Source organism: Dama dama, chromosome 4, assembly GCF_033118175.1.
Source record: "Dama dama isolate Ldn47 chromosome 4, ASM3311817v1, whole genome shotgun sequence".
NCBI classification, from domain to species: domain Eukaryota; kingdom Metazoa; phylum Chordata; class Mammalia; order Artiodactyla; family Cervidae; genus Dama; species Dama dama.
Window position 1 is genome coordinate 14,467,097 of NC_083684.1, and position 23,432 is coordinate 14,490,528.

The following is a 23,432-nucleotide window of genomic DNA, read 5'->3' on the forward strand; positions in this document are numbered from 1 at the left end:
CTCCTCTGTCCGTGGGATTCTCCAGGCAGGAGTCCCGGGTAGAAAAGGTTGCCGTGCCCTCCTCCAGGGGATCTTCCCGACCCAGGGATCAAACCCACGTCTCTTGCATCTCCTGCATTGGTAGGTGGGTTCTTTACCGCTGCGGCACCTGAGAAGCCCCGGGCCTCACTCTGTTTTGGTTTAATTCTTGTAGCCCTTCTAGCTAGCAGGCATACTGTTGTTGTTCAATCATTCAGTCATGTCCGACTCTTTGAAATCCCATGGACGGTAGCACTCCAGGCTTCCCTGTCCTCCACTATCTCCTGGAGTTTGGTCAGACTCATGTCCATTGATCTGTTGATGCCATCCTGGATGGCAGATATAATACATGTGGATTTATCTGTCAGCCTCCTTAGAGTGTCCATCCTTGAGGGCAGGGATTTGGTCTGTTTGGATCTCCAGCCCCCACCCCGGACCCCAGGGTGCTGGGCCCTGGACCCTCGGCACCCCTGCCGACGGGATGAGTGGCTGGGTGGCTGGGTGTTCCCCTCGCTGGGGTGACCTGAGATGACAGCAGTGAGCATTTAGCACTGGTCAGATGCAGCTGTGTTGTGAGCTGTCTTCTCCTTCAATCCCCCCATCCCCTCTGTGAGCCCGGCCCAACTTATGGTGTCTCTTCTCTGCAGAGGGGGTGGGAGCTGGCGGGGGTGTGGGTGGTGTGACTGTGGGGCAGGGACTTGGCCATCTGCTGACCCGAGCTCCGGCTGGGAGCCCGGGCTGACTCCCTGGCAGATGCTGCAAAGAGGAGGCAGGCTGCGGGTTTCCGCTCTGGGCTGTGAAGGCAGACAAGAGCTTGTAGCCCTGGGTGGGACATGGGATCCTTGTGCCGGGAGGACATGGGTGGACCTGCCTGGCCTGGAGTGCTGGGGGGACCCTCTGGCCCCCATCCTGCCCTCTCCGAAGGGGAAGGAAGACTCTCACCTTCTAGCTCGTTGTAACAGGAACTGCCACCTCCCACCCCCCCAGCCTTGGTTTGCAAAACTCTGAGCCTGGTGGGGAAATGAAGGGCTGGCTCGCTAACCACAGTGAAAGCTCATTTGCAAAGGCAAAGCAGGGGCCGCAGGGCCCTTCTCTGCCCTGGCAGAAGGGACCCACATCTGTAGGCAGCTGTCTTGCTGGGGCGGCTCATGCTCCACCATGGGGCCTGAGAGCCTTGAGATAGCTAATGGATTGTGGGCTTTCTCATCTTTCAGCCTCAGTCTTCCCCTCCGTTAAATGGGAGTAATCATGATAATATGGTGGTGGTCCGATGGCTGCTCAGAGGAGGAGATGCACACAGCACCTGACACCCTGTTCCTCCTGGGGGGCTCTTAGCATCATTCCTGGGGTGCTAACAGACAGTGGGCACCCCTCTCCCGGCCTGTGCTCCAGGCGGTAGCTGCTTTTTAGGAATAATCCTCAGGTGGAGCAACCAAGGGGGAAAGGGATATTTCCTGATGCATGCTTCCCTTTTCCTGTTTGAGCAGACCTGGCCAGTTTAGTCAAGCTCCCATGGGGCAGTCTGACATTGATTCAACGGAGGGCGTTGTGAGGGTCAGACCTCGTGCTTGCAAAGCTGAACAAGGAGGCCAAGCTGGGCCTCCCGCCTTAGGACCAGCAGGGGAGCCCGCGGGTGCCCAGTGAGCACCCCCACATCCCATGCCCAGAGGTTCGGCGTCCCCACCAGTAACTCTCTGGAGGCTCCCAGGGGGCCCAGCTCTCCTGAGGCCGGGCCGGGTCAAGGCCGTAGCAGTAAAGCAGAGCAGCGAGTCATTACCGAAAGTGTGGTGAGAACCAGGAAAGGGGAAGTTGAGAAGAGGAAGGGAAGGCCTCCCAGAGGAGGGGGCATCGACTCGGGGCCCAGCCAGATGAACGCTGTTTCCTGCTCCCCGGCTGCGTTCACCCTCTGGGGCCCCGGGTCGGCTCCGGAAAGAGCCAGGCCTTCCCTTGCAGGCTGCCCACATCCCTCAGGGCCCTTCCCTTTGACCGTGGCTCCGTCGGTCAGGTCCCTAGGCACCTGAGCCCCTTTTCTCGCCAACATGGCCCAGGCCCTGCTGGAGGCTGGGAGGGTGTTCTGCTGACGACCCCTGGCCTGTCCTGATCAACAGCAGGGTGAAAAGGGGTTCCTCTGCCATCTCTTCCGGGGACTGAGCTTGGCATTGGGAGCCCTGAATGCTTCTGGCATCTCTCTCCAAAGCCTGCCAAGACTTGCCTTCAAAGAGGCCCTTTGAGTCAGTATCTGTCCTATTCACCCCAAAGGTTTTCCTGGAGACCGTCCTGGGAGCAGCCCGCCCCCCGAAACAGAAGTGGGGAGAGGAGAGAAGCAGGCTTCCCTGGGCAGCAGGCTCCCCTGGGCGGCGGGCTCTCTCTGTGTGACACCTCCATGTCACCGCCCTGCTGCCTTTGGCGTCACGGTCTGGCCGGCCAGGTGGCCGTGAGGGGCTGACCTCACCTTCTCGAGTTGAGTCTGGAAGATGGGGGGTTGTTCCCGAGGTTGGTGGAGGATTAAGGAGCCAGTGAGCTCAGCTCTGGCAGTTAATAAATATTCTGTAAGAAGGGTCCTGTCTGTTAACTGTCCAGCTCAGGTGTTTTGACCTTGGGTCTTGACCTTGGCAGGGCTCCCCTTTCCTGCTGGTGGAATTGGGGAGCCTGCCTGGGTGGGGCTGGAGTTGGACTGGCAGGGCTTGGACCCGGGTCACCCAACCTGCCAGAGTCTGCTTCCTCCTCTGCAAAACGGGTGCTGGTAACAGTGGCCACTCACCCCTCGGGGCTGCAGGAGGCACCTCTGAGGGGACGGATGCCGAGTCTTATCCTTGGCTGGTGTTTGGTGGACGGTGACTTGTCAGAGTGCTGCTGCCTGTGTGTAGGGGCTTTGGGGCCAGGATCCGAGCAAGGGTGTTTCTGAGACAAAGGACCCCGAGGGACACGACTGGGCCAGGGAGATCTGAGCAGGCAGGGGGTCTTCCCAGAAGAGGAGCTGGCCTTCCCTGAGGAGTGGTTAAGAGCACCTGCTGGGAGCCGGACTGCCAGGGTTCAAGTCCTGGCCGCACCAGGGTGGTGGTGACCGCATTTGCTGCCGTTTGGTCGCTCAGTCGTGTCTGACTCTGTGCGATCCGGTGGACTATAGCCCACCAGGCTCCTCTGTCCATGGGATTCTCCAGGCAAGAATACTGGAGTGGGTTGCCATGCCCTCCTACGGGGGATCTTCCCAACCCAGGAATCAAACCTACATCTCCTGCTCGGCAAGTGGGTTCTTTACCACTGGGCCACCTGGGAAGCCTGGTGGTAGCCTTAGAAAGTCATGAATCTCTGTCTTAGTTTCCCCATCTTTGGAACACAGATGACGATCTCTGGTCTCATGTGCATGTCAGAGTCTCTGGTGTGGTGCCTGGCCGGCCGTACTTGGCGTTTCTATGAATGTGGCTTTCCTGTCCTTTTGTGCCTGTTGGATTTCCACTGAAGCCAAGAGGTCCCTGGTAGAAAGATGAGGGCCAGCATTTTCCATCGGAGGCTTCAACATCAATCCACCTCGAGAATTTTCTCTACACACAGTGGTCAAAGTCGAGATAGTTGTGTATTCTCAGAACCTTTCTTTTCCTGTTTAAAAAAAAAAATGATGAGAAAAGAACCGTCTGACACAAAGGATGAGCATGTGTTTATGTGTCATGCTGCCTGGCTGAGCCCCTGGACAGAGGAGCCTGAAGGGCTACAGCCCACGGGGTCGCAAAGGGTCGGACATGACGGAGCAACTGAGCATGCACGCACACTGGTTGGACTGAAGTCAGGGAGGGGTCATGGGATGAGAGGCTGTTGTCACAGGGGAGTTCACGCTGAGTGCTCGGTGCTGAGTGCTCAGGCTCCTCCCGGACATTCATTGAAATTGTCTTCTTGGCAGCCGTCCTCGACCTCTGCAGAATGAGCGGGCCCCCAGGCTGGGCCCCGTCACGGGCCCCCTGCAGGCCACTTCCTCTGGGTTTGTGACTGGTTATCAGGCAGCCCCATGTGTGTCTATTTGTGGTCCGGCTAGAAATAGTATGGATCCTGGTGGAGGGAGGAGCGGTCCATAGGGAGGGGTAAGGGATGCTGTCCCCAGTGCCCCCCCGGGAGACTGACTCAGGCCCCAGGGACGGGAGCCAGTGCTGGAAACACCATTCCCTCCAAAGCTCTTTTCTGGTCTTTCTGAGCACATCAAGGAGAACATCTGTACGGTACTAGGACGGTTGGTTTGTTTCTTTCTTATTACTCTGTATTTTTAACTGAAAATTTTATTGAGGTCTTCGAGGATCGTCTGTATGTGGACTGTGCTCAGTTTTCGCCAGTACTAATAACATCTTGCAAGGTTGTAATGTGACATCACAGCCAGTTTGCTGGCCCCGATCAGTCCTCGGCCTGTCTTACTCAGATGTCCCCGGTTTCCCTTTTACTTTTAATATTTATTTATTTGGCTGTGCTGGGTCTTAGTTGTGGCATGTGGGATCTAGTTCTTGGACCAGGGATCAAACCTGGGCCCCCTGCATCAGGAGCACAGAGTCTTAGCCACAGGACCACCAGAGAAGTCCCCCAGTTTTCCTTATGCTCTGTGTGCATTTATCTGTTCATTCTGTGCAGTTTTATCCCATGGATAGATCCTGCATCCCCCACCACAGTCAAGATCCCGAAGTTCATTACCATCAGCATCCCTCTTAATAACCACACCCACCTCCATTTCTAAAATTTTGACACATCTCACTTTGAAAGGCGTAAGTTTTCTTCAGTAAGCTATAACTTAGCTATGGGAGAAATGCAAGCGAGGTGAGCATGAGCTCAGATTTACACATGTCCAGCTCTGGCCACTGTCCCCGGGAAGTGACCGCTGCTGTGCTTCTGTGTCCTTCTGTGAGCCTGAGTGCGGTGAACTTGGCCTCACGCCCTCTAATAACTGCTCTGTCCTCTTGTAACTCAGAAGCACCCAAAGGTTTGCTTTGGCATCAACTTTTTGTAGGCTGAATTTTAATAATATTGTCCCATTTCTACTGACTGCATTATTTCACAATTCCTATGATATACAAGGGCTTCCCAGGTGGCTCAGTGGTAAAGAATCTGCCTGCCAATACAGGAGACTTGGATTTAATCCCTGGGTCGGGAAGATCCCCTGGAGAGGGAAATGGCAATCCACTCCAGCACTCTTGCCTGGAAACTCCCATGGACAGAGGAGCCTGTTAGGGGTCACAAAGAGTCGGGCACAACTGAGCGACTTCACTGAGACATAAACTCAGAATACTCAGATGAAAAGGCAAGTTGATTTAAAGATAAATAGTAGACAAATGGTACCAGCACCATGCCATATGGCAGACTTTACTGAGCTGAAAATCAGATGGCATTTGAGAAATAGTGTCAGAAACACACAGGGTTCCAAAAGACTCCAGACCGCACTTGGTCAGTCCAGTGAGGGCCTTCTGTGCAATTTTGACCCACAGTACTGGGCTTATCTAGGGCTCTTTCTGACGTGGGCCACTTTTAAAGTCCTCATTGAGTTTGTTACAGTATTGCTTCTGTTGCTTGATGTGGCTTTTTTGGCCATGTGGGATCTTCGCTTCCTGGCCAGGGATGAATCCCCACTCCCTGCATTGGAAGGCAAATACTTAACCACTGGACCACCAAGGAAGCCCCAGTACTGGGTATAAAGCAAAGCAAATTAAAATTTTATTAGGCCACGCATGCATAAATGAGTGAGTCCTTTCTTTTAATGCCTTAATGATTTTTGTTGTATCTGCATACCACCTGTTTTCTATACCTGATACATATTTTAAAATCAACTTTTTTAAACTTAAATGTGTATAGAAGGAACTTTGAGCTCACAGTTTAGAGGCTGCTAGATGTGTTTCAGTATGAATTGGAAAAATACACATCACAATTAAGACATAAAAAGAATGTAGGTCCTGTTAAAGTCATCTCCCACATCAGACGCGTAGGATCATTCTCGTTTTGTTTTCAGCAGGAGGGAGGAAACATCAAATTTAAGTGACTCTAAAACGATGAATACTTAAAGAACTGTGTTTGATGTTTTGGCTGGCCAGTTCACAAGGCTTCTCTTTCTGTCATCTTCTCCTGAGTTTGAACACGATGCAGAACAGAGACCCAGGTCACTCATCGCGGGCTATGAGAAGATTTGCTCTGTGTTTGAGCTGCCCCGAGAGTCTGGTTTAGCGCTGCTCTCTGACCCCTGACCTGCTCACCCTGGGCACAGTTGGATGCCCACTCCAAGCCACAGGGAGTGGGGCCGGGCGTGTGGTTCCTAGGGGGTAGGCTGGACCAGAGCTGGATAAGCAGCCTGAGCTGGGCAAGCCAGGTTCCTTAACCCAGACTCTCCTGTTGGAGAGCGTTCCCTCCTCTCTGGGGGAGAGGGAGTCCCCGAGGGTAAGAGAAGGCTGGTCAGTTTCTCCAGGATCACTTCAAACTCTTACACACCCCTAAATTGGCTCTTCAAACATTCCTGCATCGATGCAGAGCCTTCCAGGAGCAGCTCAATGTTTGTCGTTTTTCTGCAAAAGTCTCTGCGTGGAAGCAGGAGGCAGATGTCCTCAGCTGGGTGTCAGCACAGTCTCATCCATTTCGTGTTGCTTTCCTCAACAAGGAAGATGAGAGCAGCCCCCCTCACTCCCCATCTCTAGCCTTTAAAATAATTTTTGAATATTTATTTATTTGGCTGTGATGGGTCTTAGTTGCAGCACGTGGACTCTAGTTCCTCGACCAGGGATTGAACCTGGGCTCCCTGACATTGGGAGTGCAGAGTCTTAGCCACTGGACTGTACCAGGGAAGATCCTAAAATAATCTTTAATATCAAAAACTCACCTTTTTGACATTTTACCAAGTTCTTTCAGGCATATCTACCTATGGGATGGATGTTATTTCCCCATTGCACCTATGAGAAAGTAGACGTCAAGTCAGAATAAAGGAACTTGTGCATAGCTGGGGACGACAGCATGCAACTTGAAGCTGTGTCTCCTCGATTTTTGTGGAGTTGGACTCTTCCTGTGCCCCCATGGGCACCTCCTGTATCTGTGTGTTCCGTGGTGCATCTCAGTTATTTATCAAAGTAACCCCGTGCCCTTTGGCTTTTTAAAGCAGGGTCCTTCACTGAGACAGAGCGAAACCACCAGCGGTGGTGAAGGTGTTGCTGAGAGATGCTGTGGAGGAGTGTTCATCCCGACAGCTCAGCTAACCCGACTCTGAGACCTCCCGGGGGCCACCGCAGTGTTCACTGACTGCCGTTTCATCTCGTTTGCAGAGCAGCTCAGGGAGGGCGCTGCTCTTAGCACTGTGCGTGCAGCTGAAGGGAGAAGGGAGGTGACTCGCCCAGGTTCCCAGGTGTCGTTGGGAAGCAGAGCTGGGCTTGGAACCGGGGTCTCTGTAGTGCAGACTCCTCCCAGGGCTTCCCCCTTAACCCCCTCACAGGATAACTGCAGCCTGCAGAACCCAGCCGGGATGCACACAGCCTCGAGTAGCCTTCCTTCCCCTTGCTGGGCCGAAGCCCCTGTGTAGACTTGATCTTGTTGCTTTGCGATGTTTAGCTCGGTGGGAGGTTTACGTGCAAATCTGCTCAGGGTCTGTCCCCACTTCCAGCCTCAGAGCTTCCGGGGACGGGGACCGTGCCTGTCAGCTCCCTCCCTGGCACTCAGCAGACTGCTTGCTCCCCACCCGGTTGGTTGAATGACTGAAAGATGGAAAGGGGGACGGTGGGCATGTGCAGGGAGGTGCCCGAGCCTGGTCTGTCTCCTTTCCCCTCGGTTATACCTGGAGCTTCCCTGAAGGTGTTTTGTTAAGCTCGTTGGCAGGTGGTGCCACCTGAGGTTGGGCGAGGAGATGGGGAGGAGGCCAGGCGGGTGCATGAGGAGGTGCCAGGCGTGGGGGCAGCCTGAGAGCGGCCCAGAGTCAAGAGTGAGAGGAGGAAGGAAACAGGAGCCGAGAAACAGGGTCCTGGGGCAACCGACGCGGGGCACAGAAACCCCAAGCGCGCGCCTGCAGGTGATGGGTGAGTAGTGGTGGCTGGCCGTGGGGAGACCCGGGGTGATGCCGGGAAGGGGGCTGTGCAGACCTCGCCCTGTGGCTGTGTCGTCTCGCTTCTTCAAGCCGGAAGCGCGGCTGCGGAGCCTGACCACACGAGCCCCGCCGGCCCGGGCCCCAGCCCCCGGAGCCCACTCGGTGGTCGAGTCTGTGCTCTGCCTGAGCCCTTGGCCAAAACTCCCGCCCACACAGGTCAAGGTCCCCCAGCCACCGCCCATCACCCTCCCTGTGAGTCACCCCTACTGTCAGCAACTTGGTGGGAACCTCTTTCTTTTTGAACCTCTTCTCACACTTTTACACACAGATGCACACACATCCTTAGCTGAGCCTCGCGCATCCCTGAAGACGCAATGGAGAGTCTTGTGTTATGTCCTATTACATGAATACAAGTGGTGGTGCATTACCAACAGCTCGGAAGAAACCCAACCCATTTCCACAGTATTGCTTAACACCCTTAAGCACCTAGGAACCAGCCCATCCAATATTTCTGCAAGAATATAGAGCATTGACAGCAACAAACAGCTAATGATTTGATGCTTTGATGACGTTATTACCCGTGTATATGATGCTGTACAGTATTGGTCCTGAATTTTGATTTTTTGTTTCTGTTGTGTAACTACTTTGTAGCTTAATAGAAACTACAGTGAAATCACCTGTTACAAATACTAAAGAGAGTATCTAAATTGCAGTCTGGTTGGTAGTTGGCTTGCCAGAAGTAAACACCTGAGATGGACTAGGGTGGCAGGACACTAGCTTTGCTGCATGACGATTTTTACCACCAACAGCACTGGACGTGTTCCTCTCCAAGGCAGACTGATACGCACTGATATTTCCACAGGTGCCTGCTCGTGACTTTCCTAGAGCAGCTGTGTGTGGTCCAGGTGGTGAATTTCAGGTGAAAAATGGTAACTTGTTGTTCAGTCTCTTAAGTCATTCTTAAGTCTTTGCGACCCCACGGACTGCAGCACGCCAGGCTTCCCTGTCCTTCACCATCTCCTGGAGTTTGCTCAAACGCATGTCCATTGAGTCGGTGATGCCATCCATCCATCTCATTGTCTGTCGCCCCCTTCTTCTCTTACCCTCAGTCTTTCCCAGCACCTGAGTCTTAGAGTAGATACTCATGTGAGCATTGGAATAGCAATAGGCACCTGTATACAGTATGTGCATGCCCATGGGTATACATACATGTGGATCCACACACAAGTCTCCCACACCTGGGAAACCCTCGGGAACATGTGGGTTTGCATTCCCAGCACTGGGGTTTTATTCCCAGTGGCAGGTCGGTCAGAAAGGTGCTTTGGGGTTAACCTAGCCGAGTGTAGCCAGCGTTACCCACCTAAGTCTTGCACCCCTAAGTGAGTGGGACAACCCTTCAATAAGGAAGGTGCCCCGCTGCCCTGTGTGATGTAAGATCAAGTGCTGGGCATGTCAACAAAAATACCCAAAGGGCTCCTGCAACCTCTTCAGTCAGTTCAGTTCAGTCGCTCAGTTGTGTCTGACTCTTTGTGACCCCATGGACCTTAGCACACCAGGCCTCCCTGTCCGTCACCAGTTCACGGAGTTTACTCAAGCTCATGTCCATTGAGTCGGTGGTGCCATCCAACCATCTCATCCTATGTCATCCCCTTCTCCTTCTGCCTTCAATCTTTCCCAGAATCAGGGTCTTTTCAGATGAGTCAGTTCTTCGCAGGTGGCCAAAGTATTGGAGTTTCAGCTTCAGAATCAGTCCTTCCAATGAACACTCAGGACTGATCTCCTCTAGGATGGACTGGTTGGATCTCCTTGCAGTCCAAGGGACTCCCAAGAGTCTTCTCCAACACCACAGTTCAAAAGCATCAATTCTTTGGCACTCAGTTTTCTTTGTAGTCCAACTCTCACATCCATACATGACTACTGGAAAAACCATAGCCTTGACAAGATGGACCTTTGTTGGCAAAGTAATGTCTCTGCTTTTTAATATGCTGTCTAGGTTGGTCATAACTTTCCTTCCAAGGAGTAAGCATCTCCTAATTTCATGGCTGCAGTCACCATCTGCAGTGATTTTGGAACCCAGAAAAATAAAGCCTGACACTGTTTCTACTGTTTCCCCATCTATTTTCCATGAAGTGATGGGACCAGATGCCATGATCTTAGCTTTCTGAATGTTGAGTTTTAAGCCAACTTTTTTACTCTCCTCTTTCACTTTCATCAAGAGGCTCTTTAGTTCTTTGCTTTCTGCCATAAGGGTGGTGTCATCTGCATATCTGAGGTTATTGATATTTCTCCTGGCAATCTTGATTCCAGCTTGTGCTTCATCCAGCCCAGCATTTCTCAGGATGTACTCTGCATGTAAGTTAAATAAGCAGGGTGACAAATATACAGCCTTGACATACTCCTTTCTCTATTTGGAACCAGTCTGTTGTTCCACGTCCAGTTCTAACTGTTGCTTCCTGACCTGCATACAGATTTCTCAGGAGGCAGGTCAGGTGGTCTGGGATTTCTTTCTCTTTAAGAATCAGCCTTTGCAGATTACCAATAGAAAGCCACTCCCACTGGTCAGGGATTTCCTTCCTGGGGCTCCTGGTATTCAAGGGGTGGCCAGACAGTGGGCACCCCTGTGTCTCTGGAGGCGGCCCCTGCTCGCCCAGAATGCCTGGCAGTGGCGGTGACTGTTTTGAAGGAGGTGGTGGTGGTTCGCGGAGTCTCGGCCACAAGCCCATGCAAACAGGTGACTGTCCCCCTACGTATGAACCACTGCTGCGCCGGGTGGGCGGCTGGTCAGCCTTGTGGTGTGTAGGGGGCATGTCACCATCCCACTTGCAGCCCTGAGAGTGTAAACAATAGGGGACCAGTTTCCGCTCCTACCAGAAACCCAAGATAACTGAAAACAGGTGTTCAAACAGAAACCTGCATGAGAATGTTCAGAACTGTAGTATTTACAATAGCCCAAACGTGGAAACAACCCTAATACCCTACAGTGGATAAATGGTTAGATCATTCCATCATATGATGGAATGTCATTCATTCATAAAAACGACACGTGCGGCAACACAGAAGGACCACGGAGATGTCCTGCCAAGTGAATGGAAGAGCCAGACCCAGAAAGAAGACCGTGTATCCTGTGATTCTGTTTATATGAAACGTCCAGAATGGGCAACTGTGTGTAGACTGAAAGTGGATGAGTGGTTTCCAGGGGCTGGTGGGGCTGAGCGGGAGTGTGGAGACAGAAGGGTATGGGCTGCTTTTCATGGAGATGAAAACGTTCTAGCATTGACTCCGGTGGCTGCGCGAGTCTGAGAATCTGCTAGAAGCCACTGAAGTGTTTGCTCCAAGTGGATGGCATGGGCACTGTAGCTATGGCATGGGAACTATATTCCTTTAAAAAACTCGTTTGTTTCTGTTTGTACTGGGTCTTCCTTGCCGTGAGCGGGCCCCCTCCCGTGTGGTGCGCGGGCTTCTCCGTGTGCAGGCTTCTCTGGCCGCGCGCAGGCTCTGGGTGTGCGGTCCTCAGTAGCTGCAGCACGCGGGCTCGGTGGTTCCGGCGCTCGGTCCTAGTTGCCCTGCGGCGTGGGGAACCTTCCCAGACCAGGGGTCCAACTCCTGTGCCTTGCGTCGGCAGGATTCTTAACCGCTCCACCGCCCGGGAAGTCCTGAGCTATATCTTAATAAAGCTGTTATTTTTGAAGAGATTGAGTGAGAGAGTGCACTGCTTTCTGTAGTTCCAGGACACCTTCAGGGCTGCAGAATGTATGGAAGTAGTAACCTCTCGTCCTGTCTCCACGCAGCAGCTCCACTCGGGGAGCCCAGGGACGCTGTTCTTGTTAATAACTGGGGCCTGTCCACATCCCCCAGTGTTCTGCCTGAACTGGAGACGCTGCAACTTTGATGCCATCTGATCCCCGAGTTCCGCGAGGGTAGCACAGAACTACGGGGCTTCCCAGGCTGCTCAGTGGTAAAGAATCTACAGGGGACTTAGAAGAGTCAGGGTCAGTCCCTGGGTCGGGAAGATCCCCTGGAGAAGGAAATGGCAACTCGCTCCAGTATTCTTGCCTGGAGAATTCCATGGACAGAGGAGCCTGGCGGGCTACAGTCCATGGGGTTGCGAGGAATCGGACATGATTTAGCGGCTGAGCACACATAGCACAGAAACTACCGGATTGAAAAGCTGATACAGCAGAGGGTGCTGTGGGCTGACCCTCATGCTAGATGGTCACTGCTGCTTGTTGAAGGCACTTGCTGTGAACGCTGCAGCCCTCTCCCCAAGGCCTGGGAGGGGGGTTAGGGCCTCCAGAAGCAGTCCTCGACCAATAGCAGGTGGAAGTTGGGGGATAAATACCCCAGCTCCCTCCCTCCTCCATGGGGCAGCCTTTAAGGGGCTCCTAATCCCCGTGGGGTCAGCCCCCAGTGCCCCTGGGGTACCAGCTTGATAACATAGCAACTGCCTTGCTTCCCCGTGCCTCTGCTGGTGTTTCCTGGCATCCACTCCTGGGTGAACTGCATGTGCTCAAATCACGGTCTCAGAATCTGCTTCTGGGGGAAGCCAAGCCAAACCACCTGGGAAACCTCGTTTGTTGCGCGGCAGTCTGAGTCTCTGCTCCAAGCCAGGCTGTGAGGCTCCAGGTGTGCGCAGGACGGACACGACTCTTGTCCTGCTGGGGCTTGGAGGAGAGAGAGGATGGGCAGTAAACAGATGCGCCTGAATTGCAGGTGGTGCTGGTGAGGAGCTTTCCAGGGAACCAGCCAATGACTCGGCAAAGCACTGGCCGCATGCTTGGCATTATGGTGTGTGCTGTGTGTGAGTTGTACGTGATTATCATTGGTTGGACTTGTTTTCTCATGGTTGAAATCTGTGTCTTTAAGATGGCTGGGGGCCAGGACTGTGTACAGTCAGGGGATTGTCTGGCTGACAAGGCGTGATGAATCAATACTCTACCTTCATGGATAGAAAGACTCGATATGTCAGTTCTCTGTAACCGAGTGTAGTCAACACAGTCTCCATCAGTATCCTAGCAGGTTCTTCTGTAGATATTGACAGTCTGATCCTCAAGTTCATATAGAGAGGCAAGACACCTGGGACAGCCGATGCAGTGTTGAAGGACAAAGTCAGAGGGGGTTGCAGCCTCACTCTGAGACTGACAGTAAAGTCCTAGTTATCAGGACAGTCAGGGAAACAACAGATCCACGGGACAGAAGAGAGAGACCAGAAATACACTCACACCAATAGTCAGCTGACTTTTGATAATGAAAGGGAGGCTCCAGCAGAGAAAGCATGGTCTTACTGGAAGTATGATGAATAGGCCAGGACTTATCTGGGCATGGAAAGAGGGGAGCAGTCAGGGTGACGTCATGGAGGTGTCCAGTCCTGCCGATGAGGGTGGACACCTGCAGCCCTCTTCTGGGACAGGGCTGGCCTCCAAAGGGTGCTCGCTTGCATTGAAGTGAGGGGCGGTGGTGTAGGGGTCATCGGGGCTGTTTATGTCGTCAGAGTAGCTGCTGTATTTCATTCTCTTCCCATTTCCTGTTTTCCCTGTCTTTTAAAAACACGTTTATCTGTCTGGGTCTCAGTTGCGGCACGTGGGCTCTTTGCTGCGGCACGTGGGCTCTTTGCCGCAGCCCCGTAAACTCCGTGGTTGTGGTGCGCGAGCTCTGGAGGGCACAGGCTTCGTTGCTCCGTGATGTGTGGGATCTTTGTTCCCGGAGCAGGGATCGAACCAGTGCCCTCTGCGTTGGAAGGCAGATTCTTAACTGCTGGCCCACCAGGGAAGCCTCTCTTTCTCTCTTTGCGTGGTCGTGTCTCTCTGCCTCCTCATCTGGGGAGCTTGTCTTCTCTTCGTGTCTGGTTGTCCCTGACCCCAGTTTACCCTGTTTGTGTGTGTGCATATCTGTGCGTGCCTGTCTCCCTCGGACTCCCACTGTGTCCCATCTCGAGGTCTGTCCCCACGTCCCTGTCACTCTCCCCTTCCTCTTTTTTAAAAAAGTATTTATTCGGCCACACCGCAAGGCATGTGGGATCTTAGTTCCCTGACCGGGGATCGAACCAGTGCCCTCTGCATTGGAAGGCTGATTCTTAACCACTGGACCACCAGGGAAGTCCTGTCCCCTTCCCCTTTTAACAGTCATATGTTTATTATAATTTTGCTGTAAGGAAAAAAGCTCACAGTAGGCCAATTCAGAAATTCCCTCTTAGCAATATTTTATGGGGAAAGAGAATGGTCGGATAATCATTGCTAGAATAACTAGGGGGGAAAAAAGAGTATTTACTTAAAGTTGCTAGACTCTTGACTGGCTGGGTGGGTGAGTGGTTTCTGAGAACAGACCTTACTAGCTTAGACGTTCCCAGATAACTGCTAAAGCAGGTAGATCAGCACCGCTGGTCTGACCTCTCAGAAGGCGGTGCGTCTGAGCGCACACAAAGTCTCTTTGTGTTTTGTTGTTGGCTTTTGAGGAATGAGGATAAGAAGAAAAGATAAGATTCCCCGGTTTCAGGGCTGGATGAAGGGTGGGATTATACCTCCCTACCCTGCAAGGTTTAGAGACCCCCCCCAGTAATAGGACCATTCATAATTGCTAAGTGTCTCAAAAACTTTTTTTTGGCTTGAAACAAGTATAGATTCAAATAATACGAAGTTTCTGTGTGCCATTCTTGTAATTTCCCCCCATGATAACATTTTTCATAACCATAGTTATCAAACCCAGGAAATTGACGCTGGTAAAATGTTATTAAACTGCAGACCATAATTAGTTTTTTTTTAATTTTTTTTTATTGAAGTATAATTGAGTTACACTGTTATGTCAGTTACACTGTACAGCAGAGTGACTCATTTACACACATATATACATTATTTTTCATTATGACTTATCACAGGATACTCTGCAGTTGGGCCTCGTCGTTTATTCATTCCGTATATACCAGTTTGCATCTGCTAATCCCAAGCTCCCACTGCAACTCCCTCTCACACCCGCCTCCATTGGCAACCCAGGCTGTCCTCTTATGTCCCTGATTCTGTTTCTGGCTCATAGACAGGTTCGCTTGTGTCATATTTTTGATTGCACAAATTTGTGATGTGTGTGTGCCCCATCGCTCAGTCGTGTGTGACTCTTTGCAACCCTCCTGGACTGTAGCCCACCAGGCTCCTCTGTCCGTGGGATTTCCCAGGCAAGAATCCTGGAGTGGGTTGCCATTTCCTCCTCGAGGGGATCTTCCCAGCCCAGGGATCAAACTGTGCAGTGTCTCCTGCGTAGATGGTCGATTCTTTACCACCGAGTTACCGAGAAAGCCCATGTAAGTGATACCATGAAGTGTTTATCTTTCTCTCTGTGATTTACTCCCCTTACTGTGGTAATCTCGGGTTGCATCCAAGTTGCTGCAAATGGTATAATTTCGTTCTATTTTATGGCTGAGTGGTCAGGCCATAATGAGTTTTCATCATTTTTTTTTATGTGGACTCAGTTTTGATTTGTTTTTGTTTCGGTGGATAGTTTTAAGGAATTTTATCACATGTATAGACTTGTGTAACCACCACCACACACAGAGTGCAGAACAAATGCTGTTTATTTAAAGTTGTTTCTCTTCGCTTCAGGACTCTTGTCCCCCAAACTGTTTCCAGTCTGGCTAGATCCATGGTAAGAGAGTGGAAGCCTTTAGTTCATTCCACCCGCTTCCTCCCCTAATTTAAGTATCTCCCCTCTTCTGCTCTCTGTGTGTGGTGGTGGCTACATGAGTCTGTACATGTGATAAAATTCCCTAAAACTATACACTGAAACAAAAGAAACCAAAATTGAGTCCATATAAAAAATGATGAAAATTTATGATGGCCTGACAACTCAGCCATAAAAAAAGAATGAAATTATACCGTTTCAGGTAGTGCTGGTGGTGGAGAATCCACCTTCCAATGCAGGAGATGCAAGAGATTCAGGTTCAGTCCCTGGGTCAGGATGATCCCCTGGAGGAGGAAATGGCAACCCACTTTAGTGTTCTTGCGTGGAGAATCCCATGGACAGAGGAGCCTGGTGGGCTATAGTCCATGGGGTCGCAAAGAGTCGGACATGACTGAGCACGCACATACCTCATTCTGCGGTTACATGTGAACAGCTGTGAACCTTTCCTGCTGCTTCAACTCTGACTCTGAGATGCTCTGGTTCACATGGGTCTGTTTGCTTCTTGGACTCCAAGTCAAAGCTGAGGTCTCCTTCCTACCCTCTCATATCCAGGAATACCTCTCTTTCCTGTTTCTCTGTTCAGTGCAATACTGGAGGTGTATGTCTCAGGATTCTTACGGTTGCATGCGACAGAAATTTCCCCCTCACCAAGGCAAAAAAGAGAATCGATTAGGTCACATAGATAGCGTGTTCCAATGCAGATGAGGCTTCAGGCCCAAACGGACCCAGGAGTTCGATAGTGCATTGGGACTGAGTCATTTTGCTTTCCACGTGCCCAGCAGTGTGGACCCGGCCACCCCTCGACTCATGTTTTGTCAGCCTGCAGCAGCAGCAGCAGGAGAAATGTGATGAGTGGCTTTGGCCAAGTAAGTCCCAGGAGGATGCTGGCGGGCCCAGCTTAGGCCGTGTGCTCCTCTCTGAATCCTGACCAAGAGGTGGGATGCCTTGGTCATTTCTGGGACCCTGGGCCCCTCCTTTGGCCTGTTATGGTGGGAGGGGAGTGGAGCACCTTCATCTCAGGCGTGGGAAGTGGGTCCATCCCAGGAAAAGGTACTTTTCTGACAGAAGAAAAGGAGGAAACGATGGAAGGACTTGTCTCTTTGTGACACTCCTTAGTTCACTGGACATCCTGAGATGGGGGGGGGGGTCCATCTTGCAACAAATGGCCATCCTGTGAGGGGAAGGGCTCACCTTTGAGTCAGGGGCCGTCCTGACCTTTGCCCAGGAGAAAGTCAGAGTCCTGTGGCCGGGGTTCTGGGGAGGATGAATTTCCTCTTTTTCTGTCATCTAGGGCTTCCCCGGTGACTCAGACGGTAAAGAATCTGCCTGCAGTGTGGGAGACCTGGGTTCAATCCCTGGGATGGGGAGATCCCCTGGAGAAGGGGATGGCAACCCACTCCAGTATTCTTGCCTGGAGAATCCCATGGACAGAGGAGCTTGGCGGACTACACTACAGTCCATAGGGTCGTGAAGAGTCAGACACGATGAGTGACTCGCAGCATGGCTGTACAAAGGTCTCCCAGCCCTGAGCTCCTGAGAACCGCACGCGTTTTATTATTTGCACACACAGCTGTGGACGGGCAGGGCCTGGGGCTGGTCAAGCTTGTCTTCACCCTGTGCAGTGAAGAGCTGGGTGGGGTGTCTCTGGGGTGCAGGCACATGGCGGCAGCCTCAGAGGGAGTGACGTCCGGCTTCTGACCGGCTGCTGTTACTTTTCCTTCAGTGGACATCATGGAGATAAAGGAGATCCGGCCAGGGAAGAACTCCAAGGATTTCGAGCGCGCGAAAGCGGTCCGCCAGAAGGACGAGTGCTGCTTCACCATCCTCTACGGCACCCAGTTTGTGCTCAGCACGCTCAGCCTGGCAGGTGGGTGCCCACCGTGTGCGCGTCCCCTCCCTGGGCCTGGGTTTCCTCCCGAGAGAGTGTTCTCCAGCGGGATGCTCAGCCCGTCCCCCCGCTAATGCGTGTTTGCATCACGGTTCTGAATCCTGATCCTGCCCCTTTGTAGCTGTGTGGCTTTGAGTAAGTGACTCCGCCTCTCTGAGCTACAGTTTACTGAGTTGTAACACAGGACCCAGTTGGTCCTCATGCTGACCTCATGGGGATGTTGAAAGGATTATGTTAAGGGCCTGTTTGGCTCATGCTGTGCTGAGAGTCGAAGGCAGGTTACATTTTTTTGTCCAGCCGAGTGTGGCCTGCACCATTTATTCAGCTTAACTGATCTAAAGGAATGATCCTGAAATCTTCTATCTCATACATGTATACACGCACACAAACAGTACACACTCATAGACACAATCTGGAGGTGTGACATCTGGTCATCCTTGTGAATCCACCAGAAAGTCAAAGAGGCCTTTGAGTGGGAGAGGAACTGAAAAAGCTCAGGCACTTGGCTCAGGGGCGGAAGCTTATAGCTACCTTCAGGTCTAACCCCAGAATTTCTTAACTTAGAACTTGATATAAAATCATGGTGGACAAGAGAGAGAATAAGTAGCATTAAAAATAAACCAAAGGAGGGAGGAGCCAAGATGGCGGAGGAGTAGGACGGGGAGACCACTTTCTCTCCTACAAATTCATCAAAAGAATAACTGAACGCAGAGCAAACTTCGCAAAACAACTTCTGATCGCTAGCTGAGGTCATCAGGCGCCCAGAAAAGCAGCCCATTGTCTTCGAAAGGAGGTAGGACAAAATATAAAAGATAAAAAGTGAGACAAAAGAGCTAAGGACGGAGATCCGTCCCGGGAGCTCTTAGGCGGCATTGCTTGGGGTAGGGTCCGGGCCTGAGTGCCCTGAGGACAATCGGAGGGAGCTTCTGTGAGTTGCCAACTTGAACTGTGGGAGACCAAAAGAGAGAGAGTAAATTAACCGGCCCGGCCGGCCGTTCGCAGAACAAGGAGACCGAGAGGGTCCAGAGAGGAGCTCGCAAGCTGCGGACCGGCCCAGCCCCGCCGGAGGCAGGAGGCAGAGGGGAGGGGAAGGCTGCGGCGAGACACAGGGCGCAGGCACCCGACCGGCGCGGGCGGGGACTGGGGCTGGGGACGCGGAGGGCAGAAGGCGCGCGCACCCGACTGGCGCCAGCGGAAACTGAGACTGGGTCCGCGGAAGGGAGGGGGCGCGCCACACCTGGGGAGAGAGCGCCCACCAAGCCCCTGGCTGCCTGGACCGCTCTGACGGGGAAGGCACAGAGAGCGGGCGCAGCTTTTCCTTCCGTGCTTATGTGGAACACCCGAGGGCTGGAACCTCGCGCAGCGCGGGGCGCGCTCCATATAGAACAGCCGGGAGCCTGAGCAGCGCAGACGGAGAAAGCAGCGTCAGCCCCTCCCGGCAGCCCCAGCCCATCCCCGCGGCGCAAGCCCGTCCCCACAGCGCCAGCCCCTCCCCGCAGCGCGACGGAACTAGCTACCTGAATAAGAGTCCACCTCCGCCCGCCTGTGTCAGGGCGGAAATGAGGCTCTGAAGAGACCGGCAAACAGAAGCCAAATAAACAAAGGGAACCGCTTCAGAAGGGACTGGTGCAACAGATTAAAATCCCTCTAGGAAACATTGTCTACACCGGAGGAGCCTGTAGATATCGAGAAGCGTAAGCTGGAACGAGGAGCTATCTGAAACTGAGCCGAACCCACACTGACCGCAACAGCTCCAGAGAAACTCCTAGATATAATTTTACTTTTTTCTCTTTTTTTTATTTTTTTAATTTTTTTTTCCTTTTTTTCTTTTTTCTTTTTTATTTTTTCTCTTTTATTTTCCTTTAAAATCCCCTATTACTCCCCCATTACTCCTTAACTTTCATTTCCATAGACTTTTACGATTTTTTAATTAGGGGAAAAAAAAATTTTTTTTTTTTCTTTTCTTTTTTTTTTTTTCCTTTTTTTTCTTTTTTTTTCTTTTTCTTTCTTTTTTTTCTTTCCTTTTTCTCTTCTATTTTCTATTTTTCTTTTTCTCTTATTTCTTTTAAAGTCCTCTAGTACTCCTCTACTACTCCTTAATTTTCATTTTCAATACACTATAACCTTACAAAAAAAAAAAAAAAGAAGAGAAGCCCTATTTTTAAACCGAAGATTATTCTCTCCCAATCTTGACTCTCTGTTTTCTACCTCAGAACACCTCTATTTCCTCCTTTCCCCTTCTCTTCCCAATCCAATTCTGTGAATCTTTGTAGGTGACTGGGCTACGGAGAACACTCTGGGAACAGACAGCTGCGTAGATCTGTCTCTCTCCTCTTGAGTCCCCCTTTTTCTCCTCCTGTTCATCTCTATCTCCCTCCTCCCTCTCCTCTTCTTCATGTGACTCAGTGAACCTCTCTGGGTGTCCCTAACGGGGGAGAATCTTTTAGCCATTAACCTAGAAGTTTTCTTATCAGGGCTGCATAGTTGGAGAAGTCCTGAGACTACAGGAAGAATAAAACTGAAATCCAGAGGCAGGAGACTTAAGCCCAAAACCTGAGAACACCAGAAAACTCCTGACTACAAGGAACTTTAAGTAATAAGTGACTGTCCAAAAGCCTCCATACCTACACTGAAACCAACCACCACACAAGAGCCAATAAGTTTTAGAGCAAGACATACCACGCAAATTCTCCAGCAACGCAGGAACATAGCCCTGAACATCAACATACAGGCTGCCCAAGGTCACACCTAACACATAGACCCATCTCAAAACTCATTACTGGGCACTCCATTGCTCTCCAAAGAGTAGAAATCAAGTTCCACGCACCAGAACACTGACGCAAGCTTCCCTAACCAGGAAACCTTGACAAGCCAATCGTCTAACCCTACCCACTGGGTTAATCCTCCACAACAAAAAGGAACCACAGACCTCCAGAATACAGAAAGCCCACTCCAGATACAGCAATCTAAACAAGATGAAAAGGCAAAGAAATACCCAACAGGTAAAGGAACATGAAAAATGCCCACCAAGTCAAACAAAAGAGGAGGAGATAGGGAATCTACCTGAAAAAGAATTTAGAATAATGATAATAAAAATGATCCAAAATCTTGAGAACAAAATGGAGTTACAGATAAATAGCCTGGAAACAAAGATTGAAAAGATTCAAGAACTGTTTAATAAAGACCTAGAAGAAATAAAAAAGAGTCAATTACAAATGAATAATGCAATGAATGAGATCAAAAACACTTTGGAGGGAACCAAGAGTAGAATAACGGAGGCAGAAGATAGGATAAGTGAGGTAGAAGATAAAATGGTGGAAATAAATGAAGCAGAGAGGAAAAAAGAAAAAAGGATCAAAAGAAATGAGGACAACCTCAGGGACCTCTGGGACACTGTGAAACGCCCCAACATTCGAATCATAGGAGTTCCAGAAGAAGAAGACAAAAAGAAAGGCCATGAGAAAATACTCGAGGAGATAATAGCTGAAAACTTCCCTAAAATGGGGAAGGAAATAGCCACCCAAGTCCAAGAAACCCAGAGACTCCCAAACAGGATAAACCCAAGGCGAAACACCCCAAGACACATATTAATCAAATTAACAAAGATCAAACACAAAGAACAAATATTAAAAGCAGCAAGAGAAAAACAACAAATAACACACAAAGGGATTCCCATAAGGATAACAGCTGATCTATCAATAGAAACCCTCCAGGCCAGAAGGGAATGGCAGGACGTACTGAAAGTAATGAAAGAGAATAACCTACAACCTAGATTACTGTATCCAGCAAGGATCTCATTCAGATATGAAGGAGAATTTAAAAGCTTTACAGATAAGCAAAAGCTGAGAGAATTCAGCACCACCAAACCAGCTCTTCAACAAATGCTAAAGGATCTTCTCTAGACAGGAAATGCAGAAAGGTTGTATAAATGTGAACCCAAAACAACAAAGTAAATGGCAACGGGACCACACCTATCAATAATTACCCTAAATGTAAATGGGTTGAATGCCCCAACCAAAAGACAAAGATTGGCTGAATGGATACAAAAACAAGACCCCTATATATGCTGTCTACAAGAGACCCACCTCAAAACAAGAGACACATACAGACTAAAAGTGAAGGGCTGGAAAAAAGTATTTCATGCAAACGGAGACCAAAAGAAAGCAGGAGTCGCAATACTCATATCAGATAAAATAGACTTTCAAATAAAGGAAGTGAAAAGAGACAAAGAAGGACACTACATAATGATCAAAGGATCAATCAAAAAAGAAGATATAACAATTATAAATATATATGCACCCAACATAGGAGCACCGCAATATGTACGGCAAACGCTAACAAGTATGAAAGAGGAAATTAATAGTAACACAATAATAGTGGGAGACTTTAATACCCCACTCACAACTATGGATAGATCAACTAAACAGAAAATTAACAAGGAAACACAAACCTTAAATGACACAATGGACCAGCTAGACCTAATTGATATCTATAGGACATTTCACCCCAAAACAATCAACTTCACCTTTTTCTCAAGTGCACATGGAACATTCTCCAGAATAGATCACATCCTGGGCCATAAATCTGGTCTTGGAAAATTCAAAAAAATTGAAATCATTCCAGTCATCTTTTCTGACCACAGTGCAGTAAGACTAGATCTCAATTACAGGGAAAAAATTGTTAAAACTTCAAACATATGGAGGCTAAATAACACGCTTCTGAATAACCAACAAATCATAGAAGAAATCAAAAAAGAAATCAAAATATGTATAGAAATGAATGAAAATGAAAACACAACAACCCAAAACCTATGGGACACTGTAAAAGCAGTGCTAAGGGGAAGGTTCATAGCATTACAGGCTTACATCAAGAAACAGGAAAAAAACCAATTAAATAACCTAACTCTACACCTAAAGCAATTAGAGAAGGAAGAAATGAAGAACCCCAGAGTTAGCAGAAGGAAAGAAATCTTAAAAATCAGGGCAGAAATAAATGCAAAAGAAACTAAAGAGACCATAGCAAAAATCAACAAAGCTAAAAGCTGGTTTTTTGAAAAAATAAACAAAATTGACAAACCATTAGCAAGACTCATTAAGAAACAAAGAGAGAAAAACCAAATTGACAAAATTAGAAATGAAAATGGAGAGATCACAACAGACAACACTGAAATACAAAGGATCATAAGAGACTACTACCAGCAGCTCTATGCCAATAAAATGGACAACTTGGATGAAATGGACAAATTCTTAGAAAAGTATAACTTTCCAAAACTGAACCAGGAAGAAATAGAAGATCTTAACAGACCCATCACAAGCAAGGAAATCGAAACTGTCATCAAAAATCTTCCAGCAAACAAAAGCCCAGGACCAGATGGCTTCACAGCTGAATTCTACCAAAAATTTAGAGAAGAGCTAACACCTATCTTACTCAAACTCTTCCAGAAAATTGCAGATGAAGGTAAGCTTCCAAACTCATTCTATGAGGCCAACCATCACCCTAATTCCAAAACCAGACAAAGATGCCACAAAAAAAGAAAACTACAGGCCAATATCACTGATGAACATAGATGCAAAAATCCTTAACAAAATTCTAGCAAACAGAATCCAACAACATATTAAAAAAATCATACACCATGACCAAGTGGGCTTTATCCCAGGAATGCAAGGATTCTTTAATATCCGCAAATCAATCAATGTAATACACCACATTAACAAATTGAAAGATAAAAACCATATGATTATCTCAATAGATGCAGAGAAAGCCTTTGACAAAATTCAACACTCATTTATGATTAAAACTCTCCAAAAAGCAGGAATAGAAGGAACATACCTCAACATAATAAAA

General features: G+C 49.7%; 1 protein-coding gene across 6 annotated transcripts in view; it reads left to right on the forward strand.

The window, feature by feature from the left end:
- Window positions 1-23,432, forward strand: part of PLCG2 (phospholipase C gamma 2) — a 162,693-nt gene that overhangs the window by 46,690 nt on the left and 92,571 nt on the right. For all 6 annotated transcript variants that reach the window (XR_009692296.1, XM_061138170.1, XM_061138171.1 and 3 more), the window contains one exon: window positions 17,424-17,567. Coding sequence is in view for 5 of the 6 variants with exons in the window: in XM_061138170.1 (XP_060994153.1) it covers window positions 17,424-17,567 (144 nt within the window). In the remaining variant the exon portion in view is untranslated. The remainder of the gene's footprint in view (window positions 1-17,423; window positions 17,568-23,432) is intronic.